The sequence below is a fragment of the Felis catus genome, chromosome A2 (assembly GCF_018350175.1).
Source record: "Felis catus isolate Fca126 chromosome A2, F.catus_Fca126_mat1.0, whole genome shotgun sequence".
Lineage (NCBI taxonomy): Eukaryota > Metazoa > Chordata > Mammalia > Carnivora > Felidae > Felis > Felis catus.
The window spans coordinates 3,737,869-3,752,695 of NC_058369.1; the positions used below are offsets into that span (position 1 = coordinate 3,737,869).

The window sequence follows — 14,827 nt, forward strand, 5'->3', positions numbered from 1 at the left end:
TTATGGGGGCTCCCCCCGCCATGCACCTTCTGCCCCAGCTGCCCAGACACCCCGAGCCACCCTGGCACTGCCTCGTTCATCTGGGGAGCGTGGCCTTTCTGTCCCTCTCGGCCTCGGCTGCGGCTCGGCCTCAGGAGCTTCGAGGAGGGGTCCGTCCGCTGGCCCGCCAGGCACCGAGGGGAGGAGCCAGGGTGCTCCCGTTTTGGCACACGATACCCGCGAGCCGTTTTGCTCCCGGGAGCCTCCTTTCAGACCCTGGTCTCACAGAGATCTGAGGACGTCAGGCCACAGCACGTTGGGCCCGCTCCGTCACATGCCTTTTCCAGAACCTTCTTAGTGTGTGGCCAGGCCAGTGTAGCTCATGAGGGCCCGAAGCATCCCTCTCTGGTTTCCTGATGTTTTCCACGGCAGTCGAAAATTTGGGAGTGATGCATTTGGTTCATTTTAATTTTTTTTTTATATTTATTTATTTTTAGTAGAGAGAGACAGAGCACAAGTGGGGGTGGGGGGCAGAGAGAGAGCGGGAGACACAGAATCGGAAGCAGGCTCCAGGCTCCGAGCTGTCAGCACAGAGCCCGACGCGGGGCCCGAACCCACGAACCGCGAGATCGTGACCTGAGCCAGAGTTGGACCCCTAACCGACTGAGCCACCCAGGAGCCCCGCGTTTGGTTCATTTTAGAGCCTTAATTGACAGACTGGCTTCCTCCAAAGGAACTGAGTGGGTAGACTCCCCAATTCCCCTCGGTGAACACATTTTGGACCAGATCCAGGGCCCTTTTCCCGCAGGAGGAAGTAAGTCCAGGCTTCTTTATAAGAGGAGGCGCAACCTCCATGGTTCAAGAGCCACTCAGGCTCACAGCCCTTCATCACAGGACCTGTTCTCCGGGAGAGCGTCTCGGGTGCCCGAACCACAGGCCCTTCCGTTTGTATTTGTGGCATTTCCAGCCTCCAGCGTGTTAGCTACTCGTCATCACCTGACTCGTCTGATTTTTCACTTGAAATCTAAGAAAACCACGGACTGGCAGGCTGAGCCCCACACCCCGTTGTCATGAGTCCTCACACCAGGCATGGGCACCCAGGGCACTTACCGCAACTCTGGGCACAGAGTAGGAGGGGGGACGTCCCCAGAAGAGGCCTCGATTGAGCAGCCGTGTCCCTATTTAATGAAAATCAGGGTTCCCAGCTTGGGCACTGCAGACCTCGAGGTGGGTCATTCCCTCCGGGGGCGTCCTGGGCACTTCCGGGACCTAAGCAGCACCCTGCATCCACACCAGGAGGTCGTGACGGCCATGGGTGTCCCCAGAAATCGCCCAATGTCACTTGGGGGCAGGATCCCCCTGGGCGGGACCCATTGCCTTCTTCTAATGGCTGTTGTTATTTACTCTCGGTCTGTCAATAACTCCAGCAGTGCGGACGGTGGAGGTGAGCCTTTCTGCTGTTAATAGGTGACTGGAGAGTAAGTGTTTTCGTTGCCACGCAAAACGTTTTCTAACACCGACGTGTATAGGGGAGTCCTTGGGGATGGTGAGTGAACTGCAGCCGTTCTGGAAGCCGTCCGCAAACTCAGCATCGGTGTGGCGATGGTCCTCCCCGGCCCTCAGCTGGGTGAGGCTCGGGCCTCCCCGGAGGTCTTGGCTGGCGCACTGAAGGCAGGTTGGTTTAGTTCTTTTCCCAGAGCTGTTGGGTAGCCCGCTGGGTGCCTGGGAAGGAGATTTGTCATTTACAAACACCTGCCCAGGACAGGGGCCTTCACAGAAGTGCGCCTGGCACCCAGGAGGCCCCTGCCCGGCCCGGAGGCCTCGCCGGGCCCAGGAGGGGTAGGAGGAGGTCCAGGAGCAAGCTCAGCACAGACCTGGCCCCCCTTCCGCCTGGGGCGACACTTCCCGCAGCCCTCGTGTCCCTCCCGGAGAAGGGCGGCGAGGGCTTGGCCCAGAGCTGCAGTGCGCGTGCTTTTCCTGAGGCGGCCCTCCCAGGTCTCGTCCCCCCGGATTTGTGTCATCGTCATCCTCCTGCCTTCGGCGCCTCACTCACTCTTCTGTGTCTTTGCACGTGGGCCTTGTCGCCTCTCTCCAGTCTCCTTATGTCTTCCGGGGTCCTGGCCCGGCTGGTTCCGAGCTGCAGGGGGCCTGACGGGCAGTGTCGGGAGGCCGGGGCCGTAGTGCCCGCGGCCCCGCACAGACCACCTGGGAGTTTGATGAAGCGCGTAGAAGGTTCCGGGTGCCCTGAGGCGTGCGGCCCGGACACGCCCCCAGGGGGCCGCCGCTGGTCTCCCGGGCAGGGCCCTGCGTCCCAGGCGCCGCTGAGTCGCCCCTCTCCGTCTTGCAGATCATCCCCCCAAAGGAGTGGAAGCCGAGGCAGACGTACGATGACATCGACGACGTGGTCATCCCGGCCCCCATCCAGCAGGTGGTGACGGGCCAGTCGGGCCTCTTCACACAGTACAACATCCAGAAGAAGGCCATGACGGTCGGGGAGTACCGCCGCCTGGCCAACAGTGAGAAGTACGCGGCTGGGGCTGAGGCCGCTGTGGGGACGGGCCCCCGACGCCCGGCCTCCGAGGGGGAGCCACACACCTCGAGGGGCCTCCGTGGCCCCGGCCCTGCACTTGTGGCGTCCACGGCACACGCACGCACACCTGCACTGCGTCCCCTCCCTCGCTCCCTGCGCGCTTTGTGCGTTTCCGTTTCCGTTTCCGAGGGCGGTCTCTCTGCTCCCCAGCCCAAGCGGCCCTCGAGGGCAGGGCGGCGGCCGCCTCCTCCTGCGGCCCCCACACAGCGCCGCCGGCCTCCCGGCCTGGCCTCTCGTAATTGCAGAGTTGAGGATCGAGAGGACCCTCCGAGCCCCTGCTGTCCCGGGTGGTTGACGGGGCGGGACGACGAGCGGGGGGCGTCCCAGGCGGGGCAGCCCCATCCCTTATGCGCTCAGCCTCCCGCGGCCATGGGGCCGCGCCCGTGTTCTCCACGCCCCGGGGATGGGGGTGGGCCCCACGGCCACGTTCAGGGCGCTGCTCCTCCCACAGGTATTGCACCCCGCGGCACCAGGACTTCGACGATCTGGAGCGCAAGTACTGGAAGAACCTCACCTTCGTCTCCCCCATCTACGGGGCCGACATCAGCGGCTCCCTGTACGATGACGTGAGTACTGGGGCCCCCGAGACGCTCCGCGGGCGTGACGGACACCGTGTCCTCCTGAACCGTGGAGGGAGAGGCGCACGCATGGGACTCGATCTTGAAACGTGGGCGCTAAGACGCCCCGGCAAGCTCAGCTGGGCTTTCTCTCCGGGCTCCGTGCACGTCCACATGCCAAGTCTTTGGGGGGCGGGGGGAGGAAAGAAGGAATCCAGGCGCGTTCTGATTTGCAGAACCTTTCCTATGAAGTCGTCAGCCCCTCCTGCCCTGATCGTTCACCCTGTCCCTGCAGCTGGACCAAAGCAGCCCCGCCACAGAGTGGTCTCCCGGAGGCCACACGGAGCATTTCCTTCCTTCTGCCGGGGGCCTCCTAATCCCCAGTTACTCTCGTGGTTTCCCTCTTGAATTCCTAGCGCTCCATCATCCGGGAAACCTGGGGATGTTCCAGCCCCCGTGCCGGGCTGGGAGGACCCTGGGGGTGCCTGGGGCAACGGAGGGGCCTCTGCTGGCTCCTCAGCCCTCGGACCTGATGCTGGCCTTGCCCGTCCAGGGGTGTAGACCAGGCATTGGTGGAGACGTGGTGCAGAGGCCCTGCAGAGGTGCTGCTGTTCAGCACGCGGGGGTTTGAGTGGGACCCACCCTTTTCTAGGGGACAGTTCATTAACACTTATGGGACCTCCGGTAACCCTGGGAAGGATCTACTGGGGTTGATGTCCAAGCTCCTGAGCCTGACTCTCCCCTGGGTGTGCTCTGCCCTGGGTGGCCCCTCAGCTGCCATGTCTGCCCCCGCCCCAGATCGTCACTGTGAAGGTTCCTTCTTGCTGGAACACACTTTATCCGCTCAGCCGTGCTCCTCGTGACGGCAGCTGGGGGTGCCCCCTGAGATCTGGGCTGGGGTCCCAGCTGGCGTGGGTGGGAGTAAAGCCCCCTCCTGAGAAGGGCCAGGACCCCCCCGCCCCCGAACCCATCAGGACAGGCCGTGACTTGTGGTTCCCAAGAGGTGTGACTGTTGGGTGGGTCCCAGCAGTCTGCCCGCCTTGGGGAGCCTGTCTGACCTGTGGCCCGCTGGCCTTCCAGCTAGAGGGTCCCACTGTGCAGCGTGGGTGGGTCTGCTCTCCCAAGCTGGGCACCAAGGGCATGTCAGGCTGGAAGTGAGCTCACCCCTGGGAACCTGAGGGAGAGGCCCTCGCCCTGGGAGGTCAGGGACCGAGCTTGCTCCTGGTCCTGGTTCCCCCTTCTTGGACCTCGGTTTCCCACATCCAGTGGCTGGTCCTGTGGCAGGGGAGTCCTGGACAAGGAGGGTCCCTCTCCCTGGGACCCTGAGCTCATCCACTTGGCCCAGACCCCAAAGCATTGGGAAGCTTGTGAGGCCACGTGGCCAGGCCTGAGGGCAGAGTTGCGTGCACCCTTGGGTGTGGCGAGGGCCGGAGGACGGGGATCCCAGGGGCCCTGTGGGACACACACACACTTAAAAAAAATTACCATTATTATTTTTTACATTTACGTCCAAGTTACTTAGCATATAGCGCAGTAACGGTTTCAGGAGTAGAATCCCGTGATTCGTCCTCTACGTATAACACCCAGTGCTCATGCCAACAAGCGTCTTCCTTAATGCCCCTCATCCATTTAGCCCATCCCCCTGCCCACGACCCCTCCAGCAGCCCTCAGTTCTGTATATTTAAGAGTCTCTTATGTTTTGTGCCCCTCCCTGTTTTAATATTATTTTTGCTTCCCTTGCCTTAGGTTTATCTGTTTGGTATCTTATATTCCTTATATGAGTGAGGTCATATGATATTTGTGTTTCTCTAATTTTACTTTGCATAATACTCTCTGGTTGCATCCACATTGTTGCAAATGGCAAGAATTCATTCTTTTTGATTGCTGAGTAGTATTCCATTCTGTGTGTGTGTGTGCGCGCGTGTGTGTGTGCCACGTCTTCTTTGTCCGTTCATCCATCGATGGACATTTGGGCTCTTTGTTTGGCTGTTGTTGATGTTTATAAACATGGGGAGCATGTGTCCCTTCGAAACAGCACCCCTGTATCCCGTGGGTAAATGCCTAGAAGTGCGATTGCTGGGTCGTAGGGTAGTTCTATTTTTAGTTTTTTGAGGAACCTCCAGACTGGTTTCCAGAGTGGCTGCACCAGCTTGCATTGCCACCAACAATGCAAAAGAGAACCTCTCTCTCCGCATCTTCGCCAGCATCTGTTGTTGCCTGAGTTGTTGATTTTAGCCATTCTGACAGGTGTGAGGTGGTATCTCTTTGTGGTTTTGATTGTATTTCCCTGATGAGTGACATTGAGTGTTTTTTCACGTGTGTGTTCACAATTTGGATGTCTTCTTTGGAGAAGTGTCTATTCTCAGCACGGCTTTCACCTCCCATGATTTTTTTTTAAAAATATTTTTAATGTTTATTTTTGAGAGAGAGAGACACACAGACAGAGCGCAGGAAGGGGCATAGAGAGAGGCAGACACAGAATCCAAAGCAGACTCCAGGCTCTGAGCTGTCAGCACAGAGCCCGATGTGGGGCTCGAACCCACAAACCGTGAGATCATGACCTGAGCTGAAGTCAGACGCTCAACCGACTGAGCCGCTCAGGCGCTCCGTTGCCTCCCATGATTAACGCACAGCTCAGTGTGGAATCCGGAGAAAGTCCTGCCTGACTCCCTGGCCTGGGGCCGGTGTCTCAGGGGGGTTGCAGACCCTGGGGCGGGTTCAGGGCCCACCGCTGGCGCTCGGGCCCTCTGCGGGGCCACACCGTAGCCTCCCTGTGCTGCCGCCGGCGTCTGGGGGTGGCCGGGGCCCGGGGGTGGCTGGCCGCCAACCGCACGCTCAACCGCGCGCGGGTCGCCCGCAGGACGTGGCCCAGTGGAACATCGGGAGCCTGCGGACCATCCTGGACATGGTGGAGCGCGAGTGCGGCACCATCATCGAGGGCGTCAACACCCCCTACCTGTACTTCGGCATGTGGAAGACCACCTTCGCCTGGCACACGGAGGACATGGACCTTTACAGCATCAACTACCTGCACTTCGGGGAGCCCAAGTCCTGGTGAGCGTCCATGGCGGCCGGGGCCGCGGGAGGGGCTGCGGATCGGCTCGTCCGGGGCACACGGGGCGGGGGTGCCTTTGGACGACCCGTCGGGGACACGGCTGGGCCCATGGCCGGGCAGGCGGAAGCTGAGGGGCGTCTGGCCCTGTTGGCTCCAGGGACAGTCTCGGTCGGTGACGAGGGGATGTGTGTCCCCAGAAACGAGCTTCCTGCTCCCCCCCCCCCCCCCGAGCCTGTGGTTTGCTACCCGTGGAGACCATGGGGGCGGCATCTGCGAAGTGTCTGCTGTGCTGGGGGCTCTCCCTGGGGCCGCGGGCCTGGGGTGGGCGGCTGTGAGCACTGAGCCTCCCCTGGCCTCCCCACAGCGGCTCCAGGCCCCCTGCGGTCAGGGGCGCGGTGCACCCACTGGTTTGCCGGGCCGGTGTGGGCGTGCGACCCGCGGGCCACTCTGTGGGCCGTGGGCCCTGCAGGCTGGGCCGAATATCCAGCGCGACCCGTGTTCCGGAATCTCCGAGCCGAGCGCCCCCTTCGCACCCACAGCCTCTGTTGCAGGACAGCCGGAGCCGCCTTCTGTGCAAGGCTGTCTTTGTTCACTGCTGTTTCCAGCAGAGATTTCTGAGCCGGGCTTTGCACCTCCCTGCCTCTTCCCAGCTGTCTCAGAAGGTTCTGTTATTCTGTTACAGTAATCATCACAGCTCAGAGGGAGCTGGGGGCGGAGGGTGGGGGAGCCCCCCCCCGGGAGCAGAGCGTGGCACTCGGGAGCTCAGCCGAGTGCTTTTGTGTGTGGAGACGGCAGGGGTGGGAGGGGGGGTGCACAGCCCGGCTGGGGACCCAGGCAGACCCTGGCCGAGGTACCCCTTAACCTGGTGTCCCAGCTGACAGCTGAGCCCTGAGCGGCTGGGCCTGTGCCCAGAGGCATGGGGGGAGGCCACCCCCGGTCCTTTTAAGTGTCAGGGATGCCCCAGAGCCCTTGCCAAGGCGGGCGGGCGCAGGCGCTCTGAGCAGAAGGCTCAGACTCTGGCAGGAGGCCCCAGGGGGGAGGCCAGGCCTCCCGGTCCAGGTGTTGGCCGTGTGACCACCCTCTCCTGACCTCTGAGGCTGGCACGGTGGAGCCCCGGCCGTGCTGTCCGGCCGTGGGCTCCTGCCCCGACAGGGAAGGATGAGGAAGCGTTAGGGCTGAACGTGGCCTGGGCTCTGTGTGAGTTTCCCGGGGCGGCTCTAACCGATGACCGCTAGGAGCTTATCACGACACACGTGTGTTCTCTGACACTTTTGGAGGCCGGGAGTGTGACCCTGGTCTCACCGGGCTACACCCAGGCGTGGGCAGGGCGGTTCCCACACCCGTGCCCCAGGGAGGCCCGTCTCCCGCCTCTGCCGGCTTCTGGTGGCACCGATCCCTGGCCCCGCAGCCCCTCCTCTGTCCTCACGGCCAGCAGCGTGGGGTCTGCCCGTCTGTCTGCCTCTGACCCTCTGCCTCCGTCCCGTGAGGACTCGTGAGGACGCTGGCCCCCTGGGAACTCAGGGTCACCCCCGCCTCTGGGGCCTCGACTTAATCCCGTCTGCCGAGTCCCTGTCCTGTGTGAGGCGACCTGCGCGCAGTTGTGGTGATTAAGGCGCGGACATCTTCGGGGCCGCCGTCCTGTGGGCCACGGGCCCTCTGACCTGTGCCTCGTGCTGCATTGTGTTACCTCGGGGATTTGCTGGGATCCTGTTATGACTCCACGGGCTTCTCGTTTTCGATCCATTTATGTCTGTGGCATTCCGTGGCTTCGAATCCGCTGTTGAGCATTGCAGCCTCTAGCTGGGAGGCGTTTACCTTTCAGGGAAAACTTGCAGAGAGATGGGTGGGGTTGGTGATGTCCATTTCACAAAGGCCTGGATCTCACACCCCGCGTGGTCCTGAGCGTGTTAGTGGAGGCATTTCCTGGAGGGCGGGGTCACCCCTGGGCTGCCCAGGGGGTTACCTCGTCTCCTCCCCTCCAACCCCCCCCCCCCCGTGGAGGCCCCCCTGTGGAGAGGGGCTGCCCTCTGCCCCCACCGCGGCGTGGGGCGTGAGGTGCTCCTTCCCCAGAGCCTCTGCCCGGCGGCCGGCGTCCTCCGCGTGGGCCGTGGCAGGCTGAGTGCAGACGAGCAGCCTTCTGGCTCCCCGTACAGATCCACAGGCTGGGGCTGTGTGCGCGTGTACGTGTGTGTGTTCGCATGTGAGTGTGAGGATGTGCGAGTGGTGTTTGTGAGCGTGCGTACGTGTACGTGAAAGTGTATCAGTGTGTTTGTACGTACGTGTTTGTGTGTGAAGGTACACGAGCATACGTGTGCGTGAGCATGGGTGTGTACGTGCGTGTGCATGAGTTCCGTGTGTGAGCGTGTGTACGTGTAAGTGTGCGGTCGTGTATTTGTGGCGTATGAGTGTGTGTGTGCCGCCGCCCGGCTCGCTGACACGATGGTTCCAGGCGCTGCGGGGGCGGGGGGGGGGGGGGGGGGGCGTCTCGGTCCTGACCCCGCGTGGCTCCCCCAAGCGCCACTAGATGGCGCCCCCACCCTTCCGCACTGGCTGCCGCTTCCCGCCGTGGAAATTTCCCAGGTTCTTTCATCCTTTTTATGGACTCCCGGACCCCGGCCCTGAGCGCCCCAGAGGCCCCCTGGGACCAGCAGCAGGAGGAGAGCGAGGACTGCGGGGTGGGCAGTGGGAATGCTCAGCCCCCCAGCAGACGCCTGGGTTTTGGTCCGGGGCTACTAGAGAGAGGGATCGGAAAGGGAGAAAAAAGCCCTTAAAGCCCAGAACAAGACCAATAAAAGGAGCCACTGCTGAGTCCTGGCACGAGCCGGCCAGAGGCAGGTTGAGCGCTGAGCCGTGGCCCTGCCTGAGGATGGGGTGGCCTTGCCTGACGTGGGGCGAAGCGTGGGGTGGGCAGCGCGGGTCACAGGGCGGTTGACTTGGGAAGTGGCCGGGGGAGCCCGGGGAGGCGGCTGGGCCGGGCCACTCTCGAGAGGCGGGGGCTGGCTTCGAGGGAGACGAGGGGGCTCCGCGAGCTGTCGGTGGGTGGGAGCCGGCCCTGGAACATGGAGGGTAGCAGCCCCCGGCCGATGGGCAGCTGACAGGCAGGACTGACGGACACCCGGCCCTGCACGCTCGCCCCCTGTCTCTAGCGGCTTGGTGTTCTCCAGGCCACAGCCCAGCATTCCATCCCCTGCTGTCCACCCCCCCAGCCCCTCCCCGCCCCGTTGCCACCCCTTCGCCACAACCCAGTCCTGACAGCCCTAGGCAGCAGTCGGCGAGGCAGGCATTGGGCACAGCAGGAGTTTATCTCAGGGAAAGAATGTTCCAGAAGGCAGCTTGACCTTGGTCTTGGTCCTGGTCCTGAAGGGGGATAGATTGCACGTGGAGGTCCCTCGTGCTGACTAGGCGTGGCTGGCGGGCCGTGTGGGAGCCGGCTCCCGCGCCCCGTCCTCTGCCAAGCTCCCTGCTCCCCCAGCCGGGGCAGCTCTGCTCAGTCACCATGCTGGCAGCCTTCCCGCCCTCCCCCCAAGACCAGGGTGCCGGCCCCAGATGCCGGCAGGGCGCCCCACACTCATACCAGCTACGTCTGCCGGTGCATCTCCCCGCCAGATGGGGGACCCCGTGAGGGCAGGGCCCTCTGTCTCCTCTGGGTCCCTAGCCCCCCAGCCGGAGCCTGGCACAGAGAAGGGGCTCGGTGTTGGGGCCACGGTGGCCCCTTAGCCTCTTGGGAGTGCGGCGCGGCCCCCATGGGAACCGGTCTTCCCGGCGAGATTCCTCTAGGCCACCCCAGACACCAGCCCGCCGGGGGGTGGGCGCCGTGCCTCTGGTCCCCGGGCTGGTGGTCACGGAGCCCATCGGCCCCCAGGAGGGCGGCGCCCCTGCCCGGAGCACGAGGGTGGTGGGGAGTGGGGGGCGGGGGCTGCTCCCTGGCACGTGGCTCCCAAGCACCTGTCTCCCTGATTGAGCCGCCCCGCTCGCGTCAGCAGCAGCTTAATTGCAACCGTTTCTGAGTATTCCGGTGGCATCTCTTGTAAGTGTCGCCGTCCTCAGGTTTACGGCGTCTTACGAGGCCTTTCTGGGTCTGTTGCTACTTCGGTAGTGATTTGTGTGTCACAGCGGCGGGAACAGCCTGGTGTCGGTAAAAGCACGGAATTGCTTCAAGAGGCCGGCGTTAGGTAGTGCCGGCAGGCAGAGGGCTGAGAACATCCGCCGCGTTCGAGTGCTTCAAAACCCCTTTTGAGATGGGATTTAAATAGACCCGGCACTTTCAACCCCCTCCCGCCCGCCGGCCTCCCCGGGGCCCGGTCAGTCAGTGAGGCCAGGAGGGGTGGGCACGAGCCCGCGGGGGACGGCTGGGCCATTCGGCCCCGATTCGGGTGGCGCGGCCCGTGCCCGGGGGGTGGGGCGGCCCGGGGTGCTCGGTGTCCAGAGAGGGGAGCCGGACGCCTGCCCTGGACCCGGGCTTCCCGGAGCCCCTGGTGGCCGTTTAGCTGGAGGTGACGTCCCACGGCCTGTCCCGGGGCCCCTGCACCAGATGGGCCCCCGCAGCCATTCCCCGAATGATCTGGCCCCTGTGGGTCCCGAGGCTCATCGGCTTGCGGGAGGGGCCCTGTGATACACCCAGCTGGCCCGTTTCTGTTTCGCAGATGCAGGCCCGCGCAGGGCACAGCGTTTCCGACAGCACTGCCTCCCGCCGCTCCCCTGCGCCCGTGGGGCGGGGGGGGGGGGGGGGGGGGAGAGTAGGTGGAGGATGTGCCTCCCAGAGGCCTACTCAGGGCCCCTGGGCGGGGACAGCTAGCGTTGGCCCCAGTGTTTGGGCCCCGACCGTGGCCTTCAGGCCCGTGACTCAGCAGCCTCCCCCGAGCGCGCGGGGCGCTGCCGCAGTTTCCCAGCTGCTTCCCCAGCGCCTCCCTCCTGCTCTCTTTGCCTGGGATGCGGTCTTTCGGGTCGTCCTGACGCGCCCCGGCGGGGAGCACGCGTCCTCAGAGCCGCACGCGTGTCGCCTTCACGCACGTCTGCACACGCACGTGCTGTGCGCACACGCGTTCTCTCGTGCACGTGTACGTGCGCCCGTGCGGCCTCCCTGCCCCGGGGCTGGGGAGAGGGTCCCTCGGATTGTGCTCCCGCAAAGGGCACGGAGCCCGCTGGCTCGTGCACGGCCCCGGGGGCAACGAGTGGATCCTTCTAAGTAGCGTGTGGGGAGGGGGGGGGCGGGGCCAGAACTCCACTTCTTCTCTGACCTTCCAGAAGCCCGAGTGAGCGGGGCACCGGCGCGCTGAGAATGTTTCCTGTTGAGCAGCTGCCCCTAGAGTTTTCCTCTGGGATTTTCCCTCAGGGAGATTTCTCAGGAGAGGGACTGGGCAGCTCTCCTTCTGCCACGGGGAAGCTCGGGTCCCAGCGGGCACGGCTGTGGCTGCCCGCGTGCGCGTTCGTGCGTGAGTGTGGGCACGTGTGTGCATTTGAGGACACGTGCTCCCTGCACGAGGGGGCACAAGGGGGGGAGGGCATTGTGGGCGCGGGTGCGGGTCGGCTTCCACGTTACCTGCTCTGTGGCTGCAGCTTGGGTGAGAGGCCGGGCGGAGGTGCGGGGTCCCAGGTTGGTGGCTCTGTGGCCCAGGGAGGCGGGGCAAGGCTCTTGGGGGAAGGGCGCCGCTGGGCTGCTCCCTTGCCCTCTGGCTGTGTGCCTCCCTGCCTCCCTCCCGGCTGTCCCCGGACCTGGCTGCAGGTGGCGCTGCTGGACCACGGTGCCCGGCCAGTGTGCCCCCTGCCTGGTCCCCAGGGAGCGGGACTGGGAAGTTGGGGGCGTGGGGTGGTTGATGGAGCCTCAGGAAGCTGCCGTGGGCAGCAGTGGCCGGTGGTGGAGAGTGCTGGCCCCTGGGGGGGCGGGGGGGCGCCTGGAGGGGCCTTAGAGACTTCATGGCTTCTGAGAGCCTGGCTCAGTGGGGACCGGGGGTCCCCGTTCCCTGACTCGGGCGCAGCCCTCATCCGGCAACAGGAGTAACTCCTCCCAGCCGCCTGGCTCTGGCCCGCGAGAGGCTCCGTGGTGGCAGGGAGGGCTCGGCCTGCCGCCAACGTGGATGGAAATTGGTAGGAGCCTGACGGCTTCGCAGATTGGTTTTAATAACTCCGCTTCCCGACGCTGTGTCCTGTCACCCGGACGCGTAGCAGAAGTGAAATAGATGCTCTCCGTCCCCCCTCCCTCACCCGGGGCCAAACCCCCATTTGGGCATCTGGGGACGTAGCCCCTCCCCCCTCCCCCCACGGGCAGCTAGGTGTGACGCGGTGCAGGGCAGGGGGAGGGGGGGCTGGATGGAAAAGAGCCACCAGGATGCCGGAAGGAAGGCAGCTCTGTCTGTGCCTTGTTAGCAGCTGGGGAGCCCGCCAGGCTCCTCTTTCCCTAGCCCCGGGTCCCGCGTGTGTGAGAGTGACAGAAACAGGCACGGAAGGAGGGTTTTAGGGCAGGAAGGTCCCCGGAGAGCAGATCCCCACCGAGGCTGGAGGCGTCAGAGCCCCGTTGATGAAAAGGTAATAGACGAGGTGGCGGGCGGGTCCCTGAGCGCGTCAGCATGCCGGGGTGGGGAGCGGCTACCCCCCCAGCATGCCTAAATCTGATGCAGCGCGGCCCGGGTCTGCAGCCGGAGTCCGTCCGTGGCCCACACGGCCTTGCCCCAAACAGGCCACTGGGGAAGTTTCACGACGGGGCCCCCTTCTGCCAGAACGTGGCTGCTGTCCCAGGTGGCCGAGTGAGGCCCCGAGAGTGCTGAGTGGGACCAACTGAGGCCCGTCTTCCCGGCCCGTGGGTTCTGGGTCAGAACCTCTGCTGCCTCTCACGGGGCTTGCCGCGGCCCTCGGCTTCCCTGTTGGAGGCACGGGGCCTTGGGCAGGCGGGGAGAGCCTTCTTGGTCCCCCTTCTGGAAGCTCCTCCTTGAATGGTGACCACGACCAGGGCAACGGCACTGATCGCCCTTCGTTCCGTTTGTGCCTGAGCCGTGTGCCCTCTGTGTCCTTGCACGATGCATGCGTGTGTGGTCGGCTTCAGAGCTGAAAGTCCTGCCTCCCGGACCCCCCCCCCCCCGAGTGGGCAGCCTGCCGTGTCCGGTCACCCTAGGGCGTGCAGATGTGTGTGCGTGTGGCCGGAGGACCTGGCGCCCCAGGAGGTCACTAAGGGCCACCTCACCCACAGCCACGGGGAGGGGGGTCTCGGCTGGAGCCTGGCATCAGGCCGCCGGCATGGCGTTGGGACCGGTGGTTTGGCCCCATGACCAGGAGGGCCTGTGCGAGGGAGAGCTTGTGGGAGGAGAGCCGTGTTAGGCCCCGCCTGGGTCCCCGCCCCGGCTTTAGGGAGCCCTCGGCCCAGCTCGGTCAGAACCACGCTTTCGTCCGACGCCGCCGGCCCAGGCTTTCTGTTCGCCCGGGTGTGCGGCGAACCTAAAACGAGAGCTGATCTCGGCGTCGGCACGTTGACCCCTGAGGCCGCGGAGAGCCGTGCGTCTCAAGCCGGGGCGCCGGGTGGCGTCAGGCTGCGAGGACAGGAGCCCGCTGTTGACGACCACAGCGAGTACCGGGGGCGCTTCGGGAGGAGTTTGCCCGGCGTGGCGCAGCGCACTGCGACTCCCACGGCGCAGCGTTTGTCCGACTCGCTTCCTCCTCGCAGCCTCACTCGCCCTGAAGCCTCACGGCCTGTCGCGGCTCCGGCAGCACCTGACAGCGTGTCGCTCGGGCTGGACCAGGGGCCGCGGGAGGCCCGGCGCGTTTCGGGGCGCCCTCCCTGGGGCTGCGCTCGGCCTTCGGCGGGACCCACGCCCGCGGCCCGGCCCCTGCGTCTCGCGGCCCGCCGGCGGGGACGGGCACAGTCGGCGTTGCGCAGGGATCGCGCGGCGATTTTAACGTCGCGCGAAGCAGAGGAGGGTCGGCCTTCCGCGAAGGAAAAATCTCGCCACACGCTCTCCTCGAAAAGCCGGTGAGAGCCAGCGGGGGCTCTGCCGGTTCCGCGGACGGCCTGACGCATCGCCGCGAGCCCCTGGGCAGCGGGCGACGTTGCGGAATGGGGCCCCTGGTGGGGGCGGCGGGAGGCCCCGTGTCGGAGCCCCCGCCCCTGGGCGAACGTGCCACTGCGGGGCGCTCTCTGCCTGTTTTCCTCTTTCGGCGGCATATTTTGTTAGAAAAAGACCAGCTTTTAGAACCGTTCCGGTTTTATGGAGACACCGAGGAGAAAGTCCAAGCGCTCCCCCCGCCCCGCGCTGTTCCCCCGCTGGGACCTCCCGTCAGGCTGGAGCATTGGTCACGGTTAATGGACCAACGTTGATCCGTTCTTCATAAGTAAAGCCCACGCTTAGGTCCTAAGCGTCCCAGGCGCCCACGTGACGTGGACTCGGCCCGTCTCCTTGGGCTCCTCTGGGCTGTGGAGGCTTCTCCGACTTCCCTCGGTTTTGGTGCCCTGTGACAGTTTCGAGGAGGCCCCGGGCAGGGTTTTCTAGAAGGCCCTTCCTTGGGTGTGTCTGCGGCTTTTCTCGTAGTGAGACTGGGGCGATGGGTTTAGGGAGGAGGACCCCCCGAGTGAAGCGCCCTCCCCCTGACACCACCCCGGGGGTGCGCGCTGTCACCGCGGTGTTGGCCTTGGTCCCCTGGCTGAGGTGGGCTGTCCAGTGT

At 64.7% G+C, this 14,827-nt stretch overlaps 1 protein-coding gene across 15 annotated transcripts in view; it reads left to right on the forward strand.

The window, feature by feature from the left end:
- The window catches only part of LOC101091764 (E3 ubiquitin-protein ligase UHRF1), a 177,686-nt gene that overhangs the window by 93,278 nt on the left and 69,581 nt on the right, over positions 1–14,827 (forward strand). For all 15 annotated transcript variants that reach the window (XM_045044228.1, XM_045044236.1, XM_045044232.1 and 12 more), the window contains 3 exons: positions 2,327–2,502; positions 3,021–3,135; positions 5,987–6,180. In XM_045044228.1, coding sequence (XP_044900163.1) covers positions 2,327–2,502; positions 3,021–3,135; positions 5,987–6,180 — 485 coding nt within the window. The remainder of the gene's footprint in view (positions 1–2,326; positions 2,503–3,020; positions 3,136–5,986; positions 6,181–14,827) is intronic.